The 23,240-nt window shown below is 38.9% G+C and overlaps 1 protein-coding gene across 4 annotated transcripts in view; it reads right to left on the reverse strand.

Moving 5' to 3' along the window:
* The window catches only part of Malt1 (MALT1 paracaspase), a 51,221-nt gene extending 30,192 nt beyond the window's left edge, over nucleotides 1–21,029 (reverse strand). For 3 of the 4 annotated variants that reach the window (XM_074069729.1, XM_074069730.1, XM_020170531.2), the window contains exons 1-5: nucleotides 20,636–21,029; nucleotides 14,774–14,940; nucleotides 4,508–4,629; nucleotides 1,228–1,387; nucleotides 295–473 (exon numbers count right to left, since the gene is read on the reverse strand). In XM_074069729.1, coding sequence (XP_073925830.1) covers nucleotides 295–473; nucleotides 1,228–1,387; nucleotides 4,508–4,629; nucleotides 14,774–14,940; nucleotides 20,636–20,844 — 837 coding nt within the window. In that variant the 5' untranslated portion in view covers nucleotides 20,845–21,029. Of the gene's footprint in view, nucleotides 1–294; nucleotides 474–1,227; nucleotides 1,388–4,507; nucleotides 4,630–6,215; nucleotides 13,385–14,773; nucleotides 14,941–20,635 lie in introns of those variants that run through there. The other variant, XM_074069731.1, reaches the window with a different exon arrangement.
* Nucleotides 21,030–23,240: the final 2,211 nt, after the last annotated feature.

The raw sequence follows: 23,240 nt of genomic DNA on the forward strand, positions 1-23,240 counted from the left end.
TTTAAACATAACATTTCGAACGCTTTAGACATTCTTAGATTATCTCCATTCAGAAGGATAAATAATAGCAAGCAAATGATATAATGATCTTAATAGTGGTGAGTTTGATATAATATTTGACACTTTATTACACAGAAGACAAGTTGAATTATAGTACTTTTGCAAATATTAAGAATAAATTAATGTTAAATCACAAGGGACTTGAACATTATAACACTCTAAAACACATGAGTTTAATGTTTATGTTTTAATTTTACCACCTGTTTTACTTAACTCCCCAAATTGACTACCTACCATGTATAGCTTTTTTGTCTCATGTGTTAATGGTGATTCATTTTTGAACCACTGGTAGTGAGGAATAGGGCTTCCAATGGCAACACACTGCAAAACCAATGTGCTGCCTGGAACCAGCTTTTGGGACCTTGGTTCAATACAGATTTGCAACTTGGATTCTGAGATGCCATCCACATTTCCTTAAATTAAAAGAAAAAAAATAAAATCTCTAGGTTAAACATAGAAACAAAAATTTTCTATAATTTAAGCAAATAGATATGCCCAAGTTTATACTTAAGTTTTTCCAACCTTTAAAAACATCTCTACACTATATTTCACAAAATTATAGTACTCCCTGAACTATGAAGAGATGTTCTGTGGATAAAAGAGTATGGTGGACAAGTAGGTTTAGAAATTCTGGGTTAAACAAAGTTAACAGGCAGGCATACTCAGGAAACTGGAAGTAATAAGGAAAAAATAAATTTGAGTTATAGATGCCATGGGTAAAAGGCACCAGGACATGAAAGTTGGCAAGTTTGAAGAGCACAGAAGCAAGGACCAGGGATCTGTGAGTAGGTGCAGCCATGTACACAAGAAAGACAATCAAACCCTGTGGGATCAAATCTTAATGTCCAGTAACACTGTATTGGATAAACGACTTGTTGAACTTTAGGTATTATTTGATATTCTGAGGTTTTTTTTTAAATTTCTATTTTATTTATTTGTTTAATTTTACTTTTCATTTAATTTTTACTTTTTGGCAGTATTGGGGTTTGAACTGAGGGCCTTGAGCTTACTAGGCAAGCATTCTACTACTTGAGCCACAAATCCAGCCTTGAAGTTATTTTAAAGTAAATAGTAAAATAAAAAAAAAAATACCCTGTGCCACTAAAAAAATACATTAATAAAATAAGGCAACCTACTAACCAACATTAATCTTCTTTTGTCACTTACCCCTAAAGCTTTCTGTTACTTCTGTCACATCACAAACATCCAGCTGTGACCACTGACTAAATTCAAAGGTGAAATTATTATTAACTCGACAGACATAAAAACCTGCATCTTTTACATGTACCGTGTTAAAAATTAGTTCTGATGCATTTCCATATGGAATCTGTGAAAGAATCAATAAGAGAATATAAGTGAATGATTCATCAAAAACAAATCATGCATCTTATAAAACAAGCTGTGCAAAATCTATGATTTCATTATGGAACTTTGAAAGCACCTTTTTTTCCTCTTCCAAGTTTTAAAATATTTGTTTGTTACAAAATAAACAACAAAACAATAACATTTTGAGGACTGAAGTATTAGAAATCCACACAGTTTTAACAAATCCATTAACCAGAGAGGTAAGCTATCTTCCAAATATCTTTCAGAAGCTCAGTAACAGAAACCCATCTGCTCTATCATTAAAACAGTTCAATTGTTCAGTATGGAAAGCACCTACAGCTGCAACCTTTTTGAGTGACATACAACATGACAAACAGCAGTAACAGGGAAAGGAAAGAGAGCAAGACTGTCTATTACTTTAAGTTCTGACCGAATTAGCTGTGAATACCCGGAGAAGTTGTTTCACCTGGGGACCTCACTGTCTCATCTGCAAAATTCAGTAAAAGGAAAGACTCCATAACTAAACCATATCCAGCTTCTTTCAAGGTCTGGGCTTTGCAGGAAACATGCAAGTGATGAGAAGGAATGGCCTTTCTAGCTCTTCACAGTGAAGTTTCTTTCACTTTTGCTGCTTCCAGCATTTTTTCAGCTTCACCCAGCTTGCACATTGCCAAGGGGCTTCCTCAAAGGTGTCACTATGTTATAATAGCCCCTTGCAAAGTACTTCAGCAAGCTCACAGCTCTCCCTCTCTAAACCCCAGCCAAATGAACTTAAACTTGTCTTACTAAGTTGGGTATATAAGCTTCTAACCATTTAATACATTACTTATTTGGTAGGCTCCTGGATATGTATAAAGTTTTTTCTCTTGCTAATCTACCTGATCACAGTTTTCTGCAGGTCCCCAGCACTGAGCTGAAAAGAGGAAAAGTTTTTTCCTCACCACCAATCCCATCCTTTCTGACCTTGCTCCTGCAATTTTCTCTCTGCTTTATACTTTTTTTTTTTTTTTTTTTTTTTTAATTTTTGAGACGAGGTCTCACTGTTTTGCCCAGGCTAACCTTGAACTCCTGGGCTCAAGTGATCCTCCCATCTCTGACTCCGAGTTGCTGGGCCACAGGTATGCACCCCTGTGCTCAGCTGTTTGTACATTTATTTGTTTTCTCTCTGCTTTAGCATCTATCTCTCCCTTTTACTGTATCACTCTCAAAAACAAACTCTAATACCTTCTATCATAAATTAGCCAACAAAACCTCCCAAATTTTCCCTTGTCTTTATGGCCCTTCTAAGTAGCATTGAAGAAGCTGGCTACCCCTTTCTTCTTGAAATAACTTTTCCTTTTTAATCTTCTTAATCTTTTTACTGGCCCTTCCTTGCCTTCCCTTCACTACATAATTCTCAATGTAGTAAAACATTCTAACGATCTGATTCAGTTAGACATGTCGAATTTAGTTTGTCTGACATCAAACTCTTGATATTCCTCTCTGTTCTTCTCAAAACCTCAGCATAAATATGTCCCAGATGTTCAAGTGGAAAACCCAGGGATCATCCTAGTTTTCTCTCTCTTTTCCCACATGTTCCACATCCATTCTAGGAGTATGGCTGGCAAGGTATCTCTAAAATATACACTGAATGCCCTGTGATACACCTTGCTGTGTGCAAGGTCCACACTATGTCTATTTCTAGTCAAGCATAGGCATTAGATATTGGTCTTCTTGTGGTTCTCTGTCTCCTTGAAGCTGCAAGTTTGTGTGTTAAAAACATAAATCATACCATGTTACTTCCCTTGCTTAAACCCTTTAGTGGCTTCTCACTTCCTATTACCCACCCTGCTTATTTTCCTACTAGCTGTGAACTCACAGAAACAACTGCCTTTGCCTACTACCCATCCCTCCCCTTGGGATGCAGGCTCCACAAGGGAAGGGACCTTGTGTGCCACTACTGCATCAACATGCCTTAGAATGCAGCCTGGCATAAAGTAGTAGTTGCTCAACAAAACTTGTTACATGAGTATCTCCTAATACAGACCTACGAACACAAGAGCAGGCTGATAAAACTCAACTTTAAGTTAGAATTTTAAAATCCATTACAACTCTTCAAATCTGGGATGTACTCCACTTGCCCTGCATTCCTACCTTTCTCCAGTCAGAACATACTTTATAAAAGGTATACTTGTAGGATGTTTTTCCATATGCCACCCTCAAGAGACGTTTATTGAAATAAAAGCATCTTTCCAGTACAGAAAATATGGTAAAAATACCTTTAGCTTTTCTCTCTCAAAAAGCCTAGGCACATAATTAAATCTCATAACACTCACTGGATGATAGGAATTTAAATGACCAGTTATGGTAGTCAGGTTTCCAGCATAAGTTCATCTTACACCAAAACCTACACACAATCTCTTACTACATAACACGGTTGCTCTACTTTAATAGTATGTAGGTACAGAAATAAAAGACTTGTATAAAACCACAAATTTCTTCTATGGCATAAGGTGACCTCATTTAAGGAAAGATCATAAACTAGGAATAGCTTTGTTTGGTTTCAGATTTGCAAATGGAGTCTTAGCATCGAGTTTGGAAAGTACCTGAACTATTAGGCTGAAAAGAATACAGAGTTTCAAGGTATAATGTAGAAGGACAGAGGAGAGGAGAAAGATGAGTGAGTAGAATAAAAAAACCCAGAGAAGTGGAACACACATAGGGCAGCCAGGAGTAAGAAATCCCTAGTTCCCATTTCATGACCAAATTTTATTTTAGAATGACCTGAATCTTTTGATATAATTGGACTTCTTAAAATAATAACATTGTATTAGCTTTCCATGTAGCATTGAAAATCTTCTAGTTAAAATTTTTGGTTGTAAGATGATCTATTTTAAAGAATTTTATAGAGATATATTAGAATGGATTGGTGATAGCTCATATCTGCTAATGGTGTTGACTTAAGTGATGTCTATTTTCCACAATTTTTACAGTGAAGTGATTTCAAGATTGCTTACATTAAAAAAAAAAAATCCCACTCTTTAACCAAATTCCTAAAATCACATTTAGTATGATAATGTTAATTAATTTTCTGTCTTTCTGTCTTCTTATAACAGAAGAATTAAAAGGCATTACAAATTACCTCTTTATTCATTTTGAACCATTGATATTGTACAAAAGGATGTCCAGTTGCCCGGCAACACAGTTTCACAAACTGTCCAGCCAAGACTGCCTTTGATTCTGGGTGTATAGTAATTTTTAATCCTAAAAAAAATTAAATAAAAGAAGTCACAGATGAGGATTTTCTTGTATATATATATATGAAACCAAAACCAGGAATATTTTGGAAATTACCTGTTATATTCATCTTTGTCATAAAGCAAATACTTGAGGAAAAAACTTACCCGCAGAAGATGTTGAGCTACTCTATTTCCCATGATTGAGAGGAAAAATTAATTGTCACATTTCTTAAATTCTTAGAAAAAAAAATTTCCCCCATATTCTAATACTTCTGAAATCAGGATGCATCTTATAAAAGATACCTGCCAGGCAGACACCATAATGTAGATCTCAGCCAGCTTATACAAATACCTGATTATAAATGCTCATACGGCCAGCACTTCAAATGAATTAGAAGCACTATTAATGATAGAAGTATTAAGTTTAAATGTTTGTTATGGGCTGAATGTGTTCCCACAAAGTCATGTATTGATAGCTCAATTCTCAATGTCTCAATGTAACAGAGTTGGAAGATAGGGCCCAGTGGGAGGTGTTTAGATTACAGGGACTTCGCCCTCACTAACAGATCAATGACACTATAAAAAGGCTTTGGAGAGTGAGTTTGCTTGCTCTTCTGCTGCTTGTTCTGGCTTGAAGAAGAGGCTGTGCCACGAGAAGAGGCTGCAAGAAAGCCCTTATCACATACCAGTCTTGGACTTCCCAGTCTCTACAACAACAAAAAATAAACCTTTGTTCTTAATAAAATTATCCCATCCATGGAATTCTGTTGTAGCAGCATAAAACAAACTAAGACAATGCCATGAAATGATTGAAAGCGAAATGAAAATATCATGAAATGCCCATATTATCATTTAGCATTGAAACAAAAACTATTTTACAAGTAGAAAGGCACAGAAACAGCAGGATATAAATTTGATACTTGAGATGCAAATGTTTCTTGTCTGAGGAATGGTTACTACCAACAAAATTCAGAAAACTTTTGACAGAAGCTCGGAAGAAAACTCCTTGGTTCAATTACAGAACACCCTCTCGTCCCTTGACTTCTCCCTCAGTCACTCGCTCTGGGGAAGCATACCACCCGTGTCATAAGGACACACAAGCAGCTTTGTGGAGAAGCTTGAGTGGTAAGAAAAGAAACAGTCCTCCTGACAAAGAGCCAGTGAGGAAGTGAGGTCTCCTGACAACAGCATGTAAACGAGCCATCTGAAAAGAGGATTTTCCAACCCAAACCTTCAGATGGCTGTAATCTTGGTCAGCAGATTGCCACCTTGAGAGACCCTAGCCTAGATTCCCATCTTCAGAACTTGTTATAATAAATGTTTGTTGTTTTAAGCTTTTGGCTTAAATTTATTATGCAACAATAGATAACTGATATAAAAACAAAACAAAGTTAGGAAATTTTACATTTGCTGATGTTACTGGGTTCATTGGTTTTCAAGAATGAGTAAGAAAAGATCATTTAAACTTAATTTTCTACATCTACTTTTGTTATCTTTAGCTATCCTGACTATGATATTATAACAGTGTCTTTTCCCTCTACTTTCCACCAACCTGAGGGACAAAACAAGGTTACAAGCGATGAGGAAAATGTAAGTAAGAGCAATGTTTACCTGGTGAATTGAGATTGGGAGGATTTTGGTTTGAGGCAACAGAAGCATAAAGTTATTGAGATCCCCATCTCACAAAACAGTTGGGCATGATGGTGTTTATTTGTAATCCCAGATGTGCACAATGCCTAAATCAGAGGATCTTGATCCTGGCCCAGGTCAAAAGCAAAAACAAAAATTCGAGACTATCTAAAAAAATAACTAAAGCAAAAAAAGGCTGGATAGGTGTAAGCATGAGGCAGAATTCAAACCCTAGTACCACCCAAAAAAAAGAGCAATCTTAATATATCGAAGGTACAAAATTTTCTATTAAAAAAAGTATAATATGAAACCCATATGAGTAACTATTTATTGCATACCTAGCACATTTGAGGGTCTGTAGAAACCCCAAAAAATCTTAGCTTGACAAGGGCCTTCATGTTAATTAACCTTGACTTTTTTTTGAGTACTGGAGTTTGAACTCAGGGCCTTGCTGCTTTCTAGGCAGGTGCTATACCACTTAAGCCATACCCCCAGTGTTCATTAACCTTTTACACTGCATAGCTGAGGCAAAGCAAGCCAGGATGGATGAAATGTAGAATTTTTCTGAATTCTGTGATGCGTGTTGGTAGAAACTTGGAAAATAAGGCCAATAAATTCACAGCATTTTAAATTAAAATTAAATTTTAATTTGCCATTGATCTTTCTGGGTAATCTTATGGCACAACTTTAGTCCCAGAGAGATTAAATATTTCACCAAAGGTAATCTGGGTGAACTACAAATTTCTTTTTATTATTACAACATAGACTTAATTAATATCTACCTTGTATGGTTATTTCGAAGGTTAGAGATAAAAATGTCTGATGCATTAAGAGTCAGTAAATTGCTGCTACAGTAATTTTTATTATTATGAATATTCATTCAACAACTACTTGTTTGGATACCCAGTTGTTTTGCCTTACGCCAGTCACTGTTCTAGGAGTTGGATAATTTGGTGACTATACAAACAGTCCTTGTTCTCTCAGAACTTCTATTTTAGTAGGAGAGATAGGCAGCAAGAAAAGAGTTTTCAGAAAATGATTAGTGCAATGAAGGACACAAAATAAAATAAACATAATAGAGAATCCAGGGCAGGGAAGTAGCTAATTTAAAGGTATCCCCTAAACTGGGTGTGGTGTCCTGTTCCTGTAAATCCCAGAGCTTGGGAGGTGAAAGCAGGAAGGTTGGGAGTTCCAGGCCAACCTGAGCGACACAGTGAGATCCTGTCTCAAAATATTAAGAGCAATTTATTGGCTTTCCACATGAATGAATATTCATATTTTTAAGTGCTAAGTTTAAAATTCAGGTTTCAATGTGGTGTAAATAAAGAAAACTTGCTGGCTATAAAGGAGAATGATGTGGAGATGAACTGTGTATATACTTTGGGAAGAACAAAGTTAACTATTTCTTCTGTTATGCACTAATCAGTATAGTGTAACTCATAGTTCTGCACTGTATGCAACATATATGCTTTAGTATTTTAATGTTTGTACATTAATATTTTCAATTATAAACCACTTTGCTGTTAATATTTTGCCTCCCATTCCCATTTTTCCCTTTATAATGAGTTTCTTCATTAAAAACCAAAAACCAAATCAAAATGAAGCAACAAAAACCAAAGGCCAGGAGTACAGCTTAGTAGTAGAGCACTTTGCCCAGTATGTGCAAGGCCCTAAATCAATCTCCAGCATTTCAAAAACAAACAAATAAACAACAAAAAAGGAAGTCTCCCAGAGAAGCTGGTAACATTTTAGTAAGAGACCTGAATGATGACATAGTAAAAAAGTCTGCCACGAAACCTGGGAGTTGGGTGCAAGACACAGCAGAGGTCCGTTGAGTGGAAAGGTGGAAATCGCTTGGCTTGTGAGAGGAAAGCGGACCCTAAGGGTGGAACATGGTGGACAAGAGGGTGGAAAAGGCAGGGCATGAGAAGTAAAAATCAGTTTATATAGGGTCTCATGGGCCAGGGTAAGGAGTTGGGACTTTATCCCAGGTATGGTGGGAATTAGTTAAAAGGATTTTAATCACAGGAGTGATATGAGTTAATTTATGTTGCAAAAAGATATTTGGAGTGTTGGTTAGAAGCAAGGAAAGAAGTAAACAGACCACAACAATAGCTCACTCCAGAACTGATGGTAGTTTGTGTTTAGATCGTGGCACTGAAGATGGTTGAGACAATGAAAAGCTTAACAGATGGGACTTAGAGATAAATTACATGTGCAGAATGAAGAAACAGCAGGATGCATTTAAGAATGACTGCTAAATTTCTGTCCTGAATACCTGGACTGATGGTGGTAGTGTGTAAGACTAGTTGACCTTCCCCAAGATGGGGAAGTTTTCAGGGACGGGCAGTGGAGTCAGTTTTATGGATTAAACCCAGGGCATTGTATATGCTAAGCAAGTACTCTTAACACTTGAGCTGAGCCCCCAGCCTTTTTGTTTTTCTTTGAGACAGTGCCTCATGCCACCACTTTGCCTGTACTGGCCCGATTCTCCATGCCTCTGCCTCCTGAATAGCTGGGATTACAGCAGACTAAATGATTTTTAATGTACATTCCAACTTACCATTTATAAATGGGTCCTATAACTGACAATTTTAGTAGTCAAGTCTTCAACAAACATATACACACACACACATACATCACTTATTGTTTCAAAGACTGAGCACCGAAAGGCGAAATGTGATTTGGAAATTGTCCCTGGTAAGTATGTAAAAAAATAAGTTGACTACTTCCCATTTTAACCACATATTGTTCTTCTCTCACATGGCCTTGTGCTATAGTGACGCATAGTTAATCCTTATGCAGTGTCCACTAGTCAGAAGGTGCTAAGCAAAGGTGAGGAAAGAATCTGGCACGGTAGGATGTACCCAGGCATATAAGTTAAAGTTCTATTTTAACTGGTGAATGCACAACTTCCTGGCAAACAAGCAAATTTTCAGATAACATCTGCAAATAAGTCAAGAGAGGTTACTTGATTTCCTGTAAGCCTGGGAGAATGTGACTAGGTGTGATGGAACTAAGGATTGTGCTTTTGACACACACACATACACACACGTAAATAGATACATGATATTAAGCAATAAAACAAAATTTAGAACGTTGCTAGAATTATAAGAAAGGTAAATTAGAATGACCCTGAATTTGACAAAAGGATTTATCATAGGTTCTCTTTAAGTTATTCTCACTCACAATGCATTTAAATATTGATATACTTTACAAACACCTTTTCCAGAACAACTCTGTTAAATATATGAAAGGTCCTTTCCTTCAGAGGCTTCAATCTACAATACTTTCTTTCAAGGTTACTCTGAAACTTTCTAAGATATCACTGAAAAGTACCCAAGTGCCTCACAGCATTTCAGAATACTCTTCCTCTTCCTCCAACAATCTCTCCAATTATACAACCAATGTATGTGCTCCTCTTACAAACCAATTTACATTTGTATCACTAGGCTAAATCCAGCCTCCCACATCACATTCCTCATCCTGTTACACTGTCCATGACTGAACACTCAACACAGAAACACATTTTTTCAGACCTCATTGACTACTCTTTTTCTATCTCTACTTCTTCCTTATCCTTATTCTCCTCCATACCATCTTTGTCTTTTTTTACTTCTTAATATTTTCTTTTTGGAAATGATTGCCAATTTCCTGACATCTATGAAATAAGAAAAGTCCCTTATAAAAAAGACACAGTATTTTAATTCTTTTCACTTGGCAAGAAGAAAAAAACTGAAATTCCTGGGTCCAAGAGGCAGTTGAGATAAAAATCCATAACTAAATTTCTTAAACAACTTAGAAATTTTCTGCCACTATGAAAACGGCATTGAGGGCAGGTCAGGGTCAGAAGACATAGTCTTTAATCATAGATCTGTCAATAACAAACTTTGACTTTGGCCAAATGACAGCTTTTGGAAATTTCATGTTCCATATAAATATTTGCTGGTAAAATTTAAATGCTTACACCTCACAAGGTGTGAAGATAAAATGTAAAGGTATTTTCCAAACTAAAGAATAATATGCAATAGTTTTTGCAAGTGCAAGGACTTATCTTGGGATAATAAAAGTAATAAAAAAAAATCAATATTGGAAACATAATGAGTATGCTACACTGGACTAAAAAAAAGCGAAATGAAATTAAAAAGAGCAGCAAGGGCAAATGGAAAAAAAAAGTCACTGAAATCACATGACCCTGTCTAGTCATCTGATAAGTACCTTTAATGAAGCATCTTTTATATGAAGAATGAAATAAAATGGCTGTCATATAGGTAAAAATCTGTTATTTCTAAATCACAAAACTGGAGTTGGAAAGCTTACGATCATCTTAACGAAACCCACATTAACATTTTACATGTTAATTCTCTTTAATACGCCCTATTTTCCAGGCTTCCGATTTGTCAATTCCCGGTAAGGGCATTACTTCCTTAGGTATCTATTTAATGATCTACATATATAACTACATAATTGATAGAGCCTATAAATCTGAACTCAAAATGTTTTCACTAAAGTAAACAAAAGCATCATGAATTATACATTTAAATTTATCTATATTTGCCAAAACTATAGATTCCAATATTGGAAGCTGGGTGTACCTTTCTGTAATTCCAGTACTTGGGAGGTTAAGGTAGGAGGATAGTGAGTTTGAGGCCGGTCTGGGATACACAGTGAATTTAAAGGTAAGCACGGGTTACATAAAGACCCTACCTTATAAAAAACAAAAATTTTCTAATATTAGGATTGCTTTGGAATGAGTCTTAGCAGCTTAAATAAAAGAACTGCTCAAAACAATTTCAGCACATCCATTTAACTCCTTCTCTAATCCCACTGAGATTACCAAAGGAATAAAAATTGGGAAGCAATTTACAGAACTGGGAAATGGGGACAGACACCAGCTACATATAACAACTAGAAGCAATTTCTCTAACATCAGTTCAAGGAAGACCAGACTAAGAGCAAACTGGCCAACCCATGTGTGGTAGGAAAGCCCAACAAGAGAGAAAGCAGGCTAGGCACGAAACCAGCCCTTGCAAATAGTTTGTGAGAGCCTATTTCACAAACACTCAACACAAAAAAGGGCTGGCAGAATGGCTCAAGTGGTAGAGTGGCTGTTTAGCAAGCAGGAGGTCCTGAGTTCAAACCCCAGTAACACCAAAAAAATAATAAAAAAGAGAGAGAGAGAGAGACAAAGCAGGCTGGGCATGGTGGCTCATACCTGTAATCCTATCACTTGGCAGGCAGGAAGACTGAGTTGGAGGTCAACTTGGGCTGTAAAGTGATTTCCAGGCCAGCCTGGGTGAAATAGCAAGACCATGTCTCAAGAGTGAGACAGAGAAAGAGAGAGAGAGAGAAAGACAGACAGACAGAAAAAGAGGGGGAACCTCTCAGTCTTATGGGTTCCTTTAGAAAATATATTATTTGCCAGAGTAGAGAGATCAGAAATTTTAGTATGAGTTTACACTTATCTTAGACTTCATGTTAATGACCATTAATGCTGGTTTCTAGCTCACTGCCCTAGCTATTTCTGGGCTACCAAAACAAATGCTAGCTGGATGTGGTAGTGCTTATCTATAATCCCGACACTTGAGAGGTGGAGACAGGAAGGCCAGGCTCAGCTACACAGTGAGACCCTATCTCAAAAAAAAAAAAAAAAAAAACCCTCCACAACCTCCCCAAAACACACCACCACTACCACCACTGCCACAAACAAAAAAATAGATGTTACCAAAACAAATACATAAAGGTAACCTGGTCAAGCTCTCAAAGGACAGAGAAACTCCACATTGTTTCTCTCAGATCTATCTCTGGCTATTGTTCTTTAACAACGGGAATGGACTGTGGCAATTAAAACTAAAGTTCTTCCTTTAGTCAGAATAAATCTACAGTTTCCCCTTCTTGCGTTTGGACCTGAATATCCTGTTACAAGCTCACAGCGTCTTTGATAGAACTCATCTTACTAATCTTAACCATCTCTCTCTGAAAGGACCATCAGAGAAAAATCACCAGACTTTCTGCAGAGTAAGAATGAATGTCCTTCTGTGAAATGGTGTTAAATATAAAACAGAGAGAAAATATTAGAATATTTCTACTTTGAATCTTTGCTAAGATTCAAAAATACAGAATAACCAAAAAGTAAAAACTGGAGATCAGATAAACTTAGTTTATATATACCTATTTTTGTAATTGTTCCGAATGTGGTATGTTTGCTTCTGCTATTATACTATGACATCTCAATACACAGAAACTACTGTTTCATTCATTTTTGAATTCACAAGAGTTAATTTAATGCCTGGGATAGCAAAGGTAATGGAATATAACAAATGTTTATTGAATGAATGAGCAAAGTTATTAATTCAGTTGATTTGATCAGAGCTTACATTCTTCTTTTACAGTAGTTGGGTTTGAAATCTTGCCCTTGCTGGGCAGCCTCTCTACCACTTGTGTCACACTGCCAGCTAGAGTCTTGTTTTTATGACTGGGATGGCCTTAGTATCGATTCTCCTATTTATGCCTCCTGAGTAGCTGGGCAGCTGGGCTGACAGGTACATTCCACCATGCCTCCTTTATTGGTTGAGATGGGATCTTGAGAACTGTTTGCCAGGGGTAGCCGCCAATGGTGATCCTCCAATCTCATCTCCTCAGTATCTAGGACAACAGGTAAGTCACTGTACCTGGCCAGAGCTTACATTCTTAATATGAGTAGGATAGTTTTTATTCTCAATACTGTCATTAAGGGCTGATACAGTTACTCAAAGCTGTAATCCCAGAATCATGGGAGGAATACGTAGGAAGATTATGGTCCAAGGCCAGCCCATGAGAAAAAGTGAGCAGCTAAGAAAGTACTACCTGCTGGGGGTGTGGCTCAAGTGGTGGAGCACCTGCCTAGCAAGCTCAAGGCCCTGAGTTCAAACCCCAGTAACCCATACACACACACAAAGTACCACCCTAATAAACATCAATAATCTTTCTTTTAAAACTCCATTTTTGCTGTGTTTTTCTCCAAATAGGATTAGCACTTTCCTGTCAGTGTTCCTTTGGGCAGGTTATTCTGATATTTGGCCAGCAGCTTTTTCATGATCATAACGTAGTGGGTGGGAAATGTAGTTCAGTTAGTAGACTGCTTACCTAAAATGCATAAAGCCCTGGGTTTGATTCCCAGCACTGCAAAAGAAACATGCAAGATCATCCCATAAGGGTTTTTCCATGAGGAAAGAACAGGAAAAGGAAAACATTGTCTACATTACCATTTGTGCACTGTTTGTGTGAAGTTTTATGTCATATTAGCCATACAGACTCCATAGGAATTGATTGTTATGTGAAAGTTAATTATTTAAAAGGAAACATTTTGGGATCTTTTAAAGCTCACAAATTTTAGGAAGAAATAACCTGAGCAAGAGTGGTGATACACACCTGTAATTCTAGCACTTAAGAGGCTGAGATAAGAGGATCATGAACTCCAGGCCAGCCTGGGCTCCACAGTGAGTTCCAGGCCAATCTGTGCTGTGAGACTCTATCTCAAAAAAACAAAAAAACAAAGAGAGCTCGGCATCAGTGGCTCATGCCTGTACTAGCTTCTTTGGAGGGTGAGATCAAGAGGATTTCAGTTCGAGGCCAGCCCAGGCAAATACTTCACAAGACCCCCCTCATCTCCAAAATAACCAGAATAAAATGGATTGGAGGTATAGCTAAAGCAGTAGAGTGCTTGCTTTGCAAGTGTAAAGCCCTGATTTCAAACCCCAGCCCCATCAAAAATAAATAACCAAGTTGGTTGTATAATGAAACAGAGTATGCCAAAATCATGTAAAATAAAGAGCATCAAGTCCATAATCTATTTGAGTGGCCTTTTTGCTTCTAGTGAGACATACAGTGAAGCAGACCCCTAGGAAGGGGTCTGTAGTGCTGCCACTATCAGGCAACCTTCATGGCATGTCCATCCTACTTGATACCACTGCAGCTGACCCACTATCAGAAGGACTGTTTCCTATTTTTCACCTGACCTTGGAAGTGAGAAGCCTCACTCAATATTGGTTATGTAAGGAAAATTCATATGGTTAATTAACATTTACAAAGCATCACACTGCAAAAAACAAACAACTGTCCTACTTGCTTTATCTCATCCATATACACAAATACATAAAAATAAATGTGTATTCATTTTTAGCTGCACTATTTCAATACACGTTATAGAAAACTTATCCCTAAATACTTCAGCATACATCTTTCTGGACTATAGAACAATCTTCTATACAACTACAATAGCATTATCAATGATAATTCACTAATATCAAATATGTAGGCTATATTCAAACTTTTCCAACTTCTTAAAAAATGTCTCCTTTTTGAACTAAAACCCAATCAGTACTCATGCATTTTTATTTGCTTTTTATGTCTTCTTTGATTTCAACATGGGGGAAAAATGAGGTCCTACACATTTATATTCTCCAACAATTTCTAACACAATTTACCTGGTCAAAAGAGATATTTTTCTCTAAGTTTAACTCCATGAACTTCTGGAGAATATTCCTAAGGGTTAAACCTACCTGGGGGGTTAAGAAGCTGAAGAACTTCAGTATGTTCCATAGCCTGCAGGAAGTCGCTCAATTCTGTTACTGTACATCCTTTTTCACCCATTAGTTTCAGTAAACAGAGGCTTGGGCTTCCCTCAGGCTCCAAAACCTTAAGAGAACATTGCTCCAGGTCCAGACAACTGAAAACAACAGATTGAATTCAAGTCAATGACATTCTTCATGATATGACTGTTATCTGGATCACTGTGGTTCCACATATTGGTAGAGTGGTGAGAACACTACTGCTCTTTCTCCTTCTCTATCATTTCCTTCTTCCACTCAGCTCCCATGACTATTAAATAAGGACGTGAGACAAATCTTGAAGCAAGATGTTAGAGAAATTTAGCCTTATTATTGATCAAAATTTTTGCCTTTAATCTGAAAATGGGAATAGGAAAACCAGAAAAATTTCTCTACTTTTTGATGATGTACAAGGTGACCCCAAATGAAGGCGGTACTAGGCTAGATACTGCTGCCTTGTGAAAAGAATATGGTCACATTCCATTAGGGAGCCAAAATATCTTAAGCTGTGGCACATGGACATGTATAAATGTGCTGGTAGAACTCTGAAGGGAAAGAGAAGTGAATGTCTCAAAAATGACACTAGATAGAACAATCATAGTTACAAAGTTAGTAATTGAAAAAGACTCAAAATGCCCAACGATTACATTTTAGAAATAATTTAAGGGTTACTATGTTTTCAAATGATTAGACTATGAAATTTGTAAATAGGATGCTATATGCCAAATATACTTAATACAGAAGTTTACCGGGATCTGGTACATGAAACTAAGAAGTCATCTCATCAAATGCAACCAAGTGATGCTTTGTTTACATTGATATGAAGGAAATGAAAAACAGTCTGATTTTTCTTCTCACCAAAGAACAAAGATCAAATTGAAAGAGACTATTTTTTTTCCAACACAAGAGTCACAGAGAAAAACAAGATTTTTCTATCTTCTTTGTTTTAATGATTTTCCACACAGGCACTGGCTTTCAGCTCAGGTGATATGTATCACAATCAACTTTTTTTATCTTTCCTTTTTTAGTTACATTCTTGTAAGAGTGTACTTTGAAGTGGTTTCTACAAGCCCTAATATGGAATTATAAAACAGCTTTATTATTTATACTTTCAGAAATATATAACCAAATAGAAGATATATGCCTTTTGGATCTAAACCACAGAACTGCTTTTGGGTTCCCTGCTTCTCTTGGTACATTTACTCTTTGAGATCTTTAGTCACTAATTTATTCAGTAAACACCTAAAAGAGGCCATTTTTTTCTAGTTATTGAGGATCCAGCAGTGAACAAAATCCTCCTGAATTTCATTCTAAAGGAGAGGAGTGGATGTTAACATCCACAAACACACACACATCTGTGCATATCAATCTGTCCAATGGCCATATATGCTTTGGAAAAAACGAAAGCAAAACAAGAGGGATAATGCTGAAACAGAGCTACAGGGTAATTTCAAATATTATAATCAGCAAAGTCCTCATTAAGAGGATGAATTTTAAGCAAACACTTGAAAAGGTAAAGAAGCAAATTAGGTGGTTATCTGGGAGACCATGTTAGCCTGAGTAATCAAAGTACAAGACCCCACTGTGTTCAGGGAAAAGCAAAACAGCAAGAATGACTAGAGCAAAGGGACGGAAACAATACAGGGTATCAGGTCCAAGAGTTAATTGGTGGTTAAATGTTGTTTTTATTCTGAGATGGAAAAGCAATTGGAGGGCTTAAGCAGAGAGACAAGATCTGATTTAATGTTCTTATTTAATTTTGAGACAGGGTCTTACTATGTATCACAGGGTGCCTTTGAACTCACAATTCTCCTTGGAAATACAGGGATGTGCTGATTTAATGTTTTTAAAGAGTCATTTTTCTGCTGTACTGAGAACAGACTGGGGTGGGGGCAAAGCAGAAGGAAGGAGAAAGTAAGCAGCTACTGGAATAATCCACATAAGAGACAATAGTGGAAGCTGGATTCTAAATATATATATTTAAGACACAGCAATGATGTCTGCGAAAGTCAGTAATGACTGAAATTTCTGGCCTGAGAAACTGGAAAGACATAGTTGCCATTTACCCAGATTATGGTAAGAGGTTTATGGTGATCACATGTTAAATTTTGGACACACTACGTTTAAGATGTCTATTAGTTACTCAAGAGAAATGGCAAGAGACCTGTATATATGTATGTGTATATATATATACATATATATATATATATGTATATATATATATATGTATATATATATATATATGTATATATATATATATATATATACACACACATAAATACATACATACTTGGGAGGTCAAAGCAGAGATAGTGGGAGCAATGAACCTAGATTTGTATAAAGCCAGGAAACTGAAGCATAGTGTCAGGAGACTAGGTAAAGAAGTGTAACTAAAGAGATGTAAAGCCTGAGTCCTAGGGCATCCCAAAATTCAGAGACAGAGGAGACAGAGATAAGGAGGAACACTTTTGTTAGTTTTTTTTTTTTTTTTTTTTAAAAACAAATGTTCTCAATCCTACTATAAGCTGCATAAGGGCAGGATTTCTGCAGCTAAAAGGGTACTTTCTACACAGCAGACAGGCAATGATGATTTTTCCCTTAGTACATGTTCCACAGCCCCACTTCTAAGAACCCTGCTCAGAGAATTGAGGCATTTGAGGGCCTCCTGAAAACTCTGCTCTCCTTGGAGCTTAGATGTTCCAACCACCACAGAAATTACACGGACACTGAAGATCTGTGCTTATCTAAAGTAACAGCAAAGGGTGGGCCAATATGAGATCAGTTTGGAACAGAATCAGGGCCGAATTTGTATGCAGGGCATTCTCATAGGTACATCGCTCTAGCAAACTAAACTACAAACAAGAATTCATTTGAGTCATCAATAGCCATCTGAAAACATTTACAAGTACTAATCTCTGGTACATAGTTCTGAATGGACTCTTCTTGTGGTTTATGTATTTGTAGTCTCAAATAAATAATCATTTAGTTTGAGGAAAGATGTAAAGAGTCAGAAAAAAAGAGACAAGAAAAAAAAAAAACAGAAGAGGTAAACTTTTGTGATACTAGGGCTGTGAATCCAGTGACTATAAGGAAAGCACTTCACATCCAGGACTTGTTAGCTTCTTGGACCAGACTCTCCCACTATAATTCCTACATCTATGCTAGAGAAAAATGCCTTTATGACTTTTTTTATGATCACAGGTGCTCTTCTCCCATCAGTACGAAACAGTTTTTAAACTTTTTTAGGTCTTAAGACTCACTAGCTGCTCCTGCCCCTTTGGTTGTCACTCTCCATTCTCCAAGTACTCAGAGCTAACCTTTTTGTAAGGGCAGCTTAATTCTTCTGATCTCAACAGAGAGTAGTTTATTATCCTCCAATCCTCCCACCCTGAATTCTCAGATTCCACAAATACATGCCTTTTGGTGCTTAAAACATCTCAACAGGCAACTGACCTCTTCTCTATACTATTCAGAAGAAAAGTGCCTCAAACTTTTCCTTAAGTCTCCCAGACAAAAATAACACTGTTCTGCAGCCTATTTAGCAAAACTCAACTGAAGACCTGGAGAGGAAAATTTAATACCCAATATCAGGTATCCACCACTTTTAGAGTCCAGCAGCTATGCTTCTCCCTGTCAGAGCCTTACTGACTTTCCTCCCTTCCTTCATCACCATATAGGAGTACTTATGCCACACTTTCTGTAGGAAGCCCAGAGCCTTCCCTAAGTACATTCCTAGTTAACATCATACTCTGGAGCTCTGCCCTCAAAAAAGACAAATTTTTACATTATGATTAAGTCTAGAAATCCAGAAATTTATGGGCCTAGAATAAAAGCACTTTGGATTTTCCTTGCACACCCAAAAGCCCAATGTATTTTACAGAACAGAAATAAACTTATGCCCTTTGTCTGCTCAACTTTGCTAGCTTACCTGTCTTTTTAAAGACAGGGTCTCAATATGTAGCACATGCTGGCCTTGAACTTGACAGTTCTTCTGCCCTACCTCCCAAGTGCTGAAATTATAGGTAAAAAACACCATGCCAAACTACTTTACCACACCTTGATTCTCACCTTTTCACATGGACCTCTTCTGCATAAACAATAATCCTAAATTATCATTACTCTTTGCCTCCACCCCAAACTATGAAATTCAGGACCACTGGGAGGGTTAAGATAAATAATTCATGTAAACACCTAGTACACTGTCTTGTATATGTGTTCAATATATGTTAAAACCCCATTTATTATTGACACCCAATATAGCATATAGTATGTCCAATCCATTACTAGAAGCCCTTATGAACAGGAATGAAATATTTAACTTTTTATCTTCTGGTACATCTACCTAGTAAAAGGCACTCAAATACAATTTTGAATGAATGACTCCACTCTCAATTTAACTAGTGCATGCTATCTGAATTCTATGCATAACACAAAATAAGAAATGGCCCCTGTCTTAATGTGTACACACAATTATAGTAAAAGACAAAGTTTAGTCATTTGAGAAGTTTAAAAAAACTTCTAAGAAATTTAAAGGCATGCTGAAATCACAACAATGATATTGAGAAGTGGTTCTAAGTATTGTCTGGGAACACCAGTGCAGTTCCTGAGACCCCTTCAGGGGGTCTGAAAGGTTAAAATTTTTTCATAATAATACTAAGATCCCATTTATATTTTTATTCATTCTTTCAGGGTTACAATGGAGTTTCCAGTGTTCTGTGATCTGTGATACGGCAGACTGAATGCAGAGAAACATGTAACAGAATCCAGCTATGCAATTAAGCCAAGACATTAAGGAGACTTTCAAGCCAGGCATTGTGCTACACATCTGTAGTCCCAGCATTAGGGAGCCTGAGGCAGGAGGATCATGAATCGGAGGCAGTCTGGGCTACATAGTGAGCCCTAAGCTACATAGTGAAACCCTTTCTCGACGAAAACAATAAAAAAAGAGAGATTTTCAAAAAATTCAAACCAATGACACTTTTCTAATTTTTTTAAAAAAATTTCTTTTGGACATGTATGTTTTTCTGCAAAAATATTGTATCTGTTATCCTACAAGCTTTATTTTATTTTATTTTATTTTGTCTGTACTGGGGTTTGAACTCGGCTTTATGCACTCTTGTAAGGCAGGCACTCTACCACTTTGAGCCACGCCTCTAGCCCAGAATTATTCTTTTAGGATAAAGTAATATTTCAAAAATTTGTTTTTTATTTCAAGCAGTATCAGTACATATATTACATGTAACCCCACAAAAGCTCTCTGCAGTCTTCAATGATTCTTAAAAGTGCCAAGAAATCGTGAGACCCTAAACATCAAGAATCGCTAACAGTGGTGGCCAAGCCTACCCGTGTATGCTTTTCTCACCAGGAAAAGACCCAAGGAGAGAACCGGGTAATTGATTTGATGCAGGAGGGCAGTGAGCTTAGGTCCAGTCTTTCTCTCTTAAATAAACCTTGACGAGGGCTGGGGTCATGGCTCAAGTAGCACAGCTTCTGCCTAGCAAGTTCAAACCCCAATACCTTCCAAAAAAAAGTAGCAACCATCACGAATCCCTGCACCTGGCCAATCCTTCGCTTCCACTCCCCTTTACCCGCACGGCCCCCTCACGATCCCCCTTAGTGTCCACATCCCCCTCCCAGGCTCTTTTCGTCCTCTGGAATGACTGCCCATGTCCTCGCTTTCAGCTCCCTGCACCGACGGTAGAAAGAGGGGCGGGACCCCTCCCTTCCCCGGCCCGGGGTTCCGCTCGCACCCCTGCCGCCCCCTCGCGCGGGCCCCGTCCGCGGCGTCCATCCCTCCGCCCGGCCCGAGCTCACCTGAGCCGGAGGCGCCCCCGACTGCCCGCCAGCTCGGCCAGCCGCCGCCAGCCCCGGCCCTCGGGCGCGCGGTCCAAGCTCTCGCTGAGCCTCCGCAGCAGCGGCTCCCGCAGGCGGTTGAGGGTCGCGCCCGCCGGAAGGGCGAACGACGGCCCGGAGGGCGCCGCCAAGGGCGGCGGGGCCTGCAGCGGTTCCCCCCACAGCGACATGGCCCGCGCCGGCCGCGTCCTGCCTCGGTTCTCGCTGCACCTTCCGCTCGCCCCTCGTCCGCCTCTGAATTGCGGAGGCGGAAGAAAAACTCCGCCGCGCGCTGCAGCCCTGAGTGGAGGAAGCTCAGCTCCCAACCCGCCTGAGCGAGACAGGTTCGCCGGAGAATCCTCCCGCGGCACCAGGCGCGCCGAGGGGCGGGGCCTCTGGGGGCGGGGCCTGGGCGGGGCCTCTGCTGCGCGCCTGCGTGCGGCCGCGCCTTCCCCGCCGCGTCTGGCCTGGCGTGGCGCGCCCTTCAAACCTTGCGGAGCAGGAAGGGACGGGTGGGTTCTTTCGTGGGAGGAAACGGTGGAGGAACTACGCCCCGGAGGCTCCTCCACCCCGAGGAAGCCTGCGGCGTCGGGGCTTCCCGGGGTCGTGGGAGGAGGCTTGCCTCACGCCGGAGAGGGGAGCAGGCAGCTCCCCGTCGTCGGCCCCCACGCGCCGGCCCCCGGGCCATCCGCCCTCGGCTGACTCCGGGGCTTGCGTGTGCTGGGCTACGCTCGCAGCTCCCCGCGTTGGGCAACCTCAGCAGATGCTTCCTCGTTTTAGGGTTAGATGTGTCTGGATTTGCCAAAGGGAAGAAGTGCTGGGGATTCAGATAGACGCACAGGAATTGCCGACGTCTCTGCCTAAACTTACATTCTTTTTAAAGCTGAGCTGTTGGGCTTCGGAAATAGTGGTGGGCGCTAGCCTAGCATGCCCAAGGGCCTTGGTTCATCCTCCAGCGCCGCAAAAGCAAGCAAGGTGTGTTATATTTTGACTAATCAGATCTGGGAAATTAGTGTTTTTGACCGGAATCATCTGGTTACCTTCAGGTCAGAGTGCCACCCACAATCTTCATAGTCAAAGCAGGTAATCTTGTAGATGATTCCCTTCCCTGGAATGATTCAGAATAGCTACAGAGGTATACTTGAACTCTCCTAGTCTTACCTTCGTCCAAGACCAATGATAGGTTATAGAAGCGAGCAACTTAAAGAAGTGTGACCAGCCAGGTAACCCTGAGTACAAGTCTTCCTGGCTCAGTTTCTGGTGCCATTTGCTTTTTCATCACTCCAGACAGCAGGACTTTCTGCAGCAATAATTCAGACGCCCAGATTCTCAGAGCTGTTGGTGAGGTAGGTTCCATGCAGGCTACACCACATTCTAACACAGTCAGCACTGAAGTGTTTCATTCTAGCCTAAGTTCAGAGTTCAGAAAGCAGTGTGATGGCTAAGAGCACGAACCTTGAATCCAGAAAGTGCTGCTGGATTCAGGTTTTACGACCTTGAGTAAGTTACTTAATTCCTGTGCCTCACCTGCTAAAATGGGACTGAAATGTAGTTTATTTAGAGTGCTTGCCAGAGTGAAAGGATTTGATGTACATAAAACACTTTAATTCAGTGATGGCACTGGCTCTGAGCCTTACCAAAACAAATACTTAGTCTCACACTTAACATGGCTAGCCTTTTCAGTCTCTCCTATTTTGTCCTTGGTCACTGAACAAAAATTTTTTTAAACATTTTTATTAGTATATAATAGTTGTACAGGGAGTTTTGTGACATTTCCATATGTGTACATGTACTCCAAATATTTTCTGAGTCTATGATCTATGTGTGCCATAAATTGAGGATTCTAATCTTTTCTGGAATTCTACCTTTTAATTTAAATTTAACAGATTTCTTTTTTTTCTAAACCTGCCTCGTGCAATGTGTTGCTTATGCAGCTCCACATATGTGAATATGGCTTAAAATGGATACCTGTGTAATTTACCCTGAGAGTATCCTTCCCAGCTTCATCCAGTGCTTCCTTATTCAGTAGAGCCAGCTGAGAATTGTATTGACAGTCCCCTTCCCATTCTCCTACTTCTGAAACGAGTGCCTCCATTGTCTCATCCTCCTCCCAACCTTATTATCTACCTACCCATTTTATAACCTTTCCACGCTATCCACCATCTTTTATCTTGTACCCTAGACTGACACTTCATTTTATTATTGGTCTCTTGCTTTTCTCAATCAAATGTTAATATTTCACTGGGCACCCCTAGCTCCCACTTGAATTCCTAGCTAGTTGGGAGGCTGAGATAGGAGGATCGCAGTTCCAGGCCAGCCTGAGCAAATAGTTAAGAGACCTCCCCCATCTTCAAAAATAACCAGAGCAAAATGACTGGAGGTGTGGCTCAAGCGGTAGAGTGCCTGCTTTGCAAGTCTGAAGCCATGAGTTAACCCCAGTCCCACCAAAAAAAAAAAAAAAGTTAATATTTCTACTACATAATTTTCAGTCCTGTTCTAGGGCATAATGGTATAGTACAAAGAATGTTCAAGTTAGCCGTGAATTTGAATCTTTGTTGCCAGCTTTTTTTTTTTTTTTTTTTTTGTA

This window comes from Castor canadensis, chromosome 4 (assembly GCF_047511655.1).
Source record: "Castor canadensis chromosome 4, mCasCan1.hap1v2, whole genome shotgun sequence".
NCBI classification, from domain to species: domain Eukaryota; kingdom Metazoa; phylum Chordata; class Mammalia; order Rodentia; family Castoridae; genus Castor; species Castor canadensis.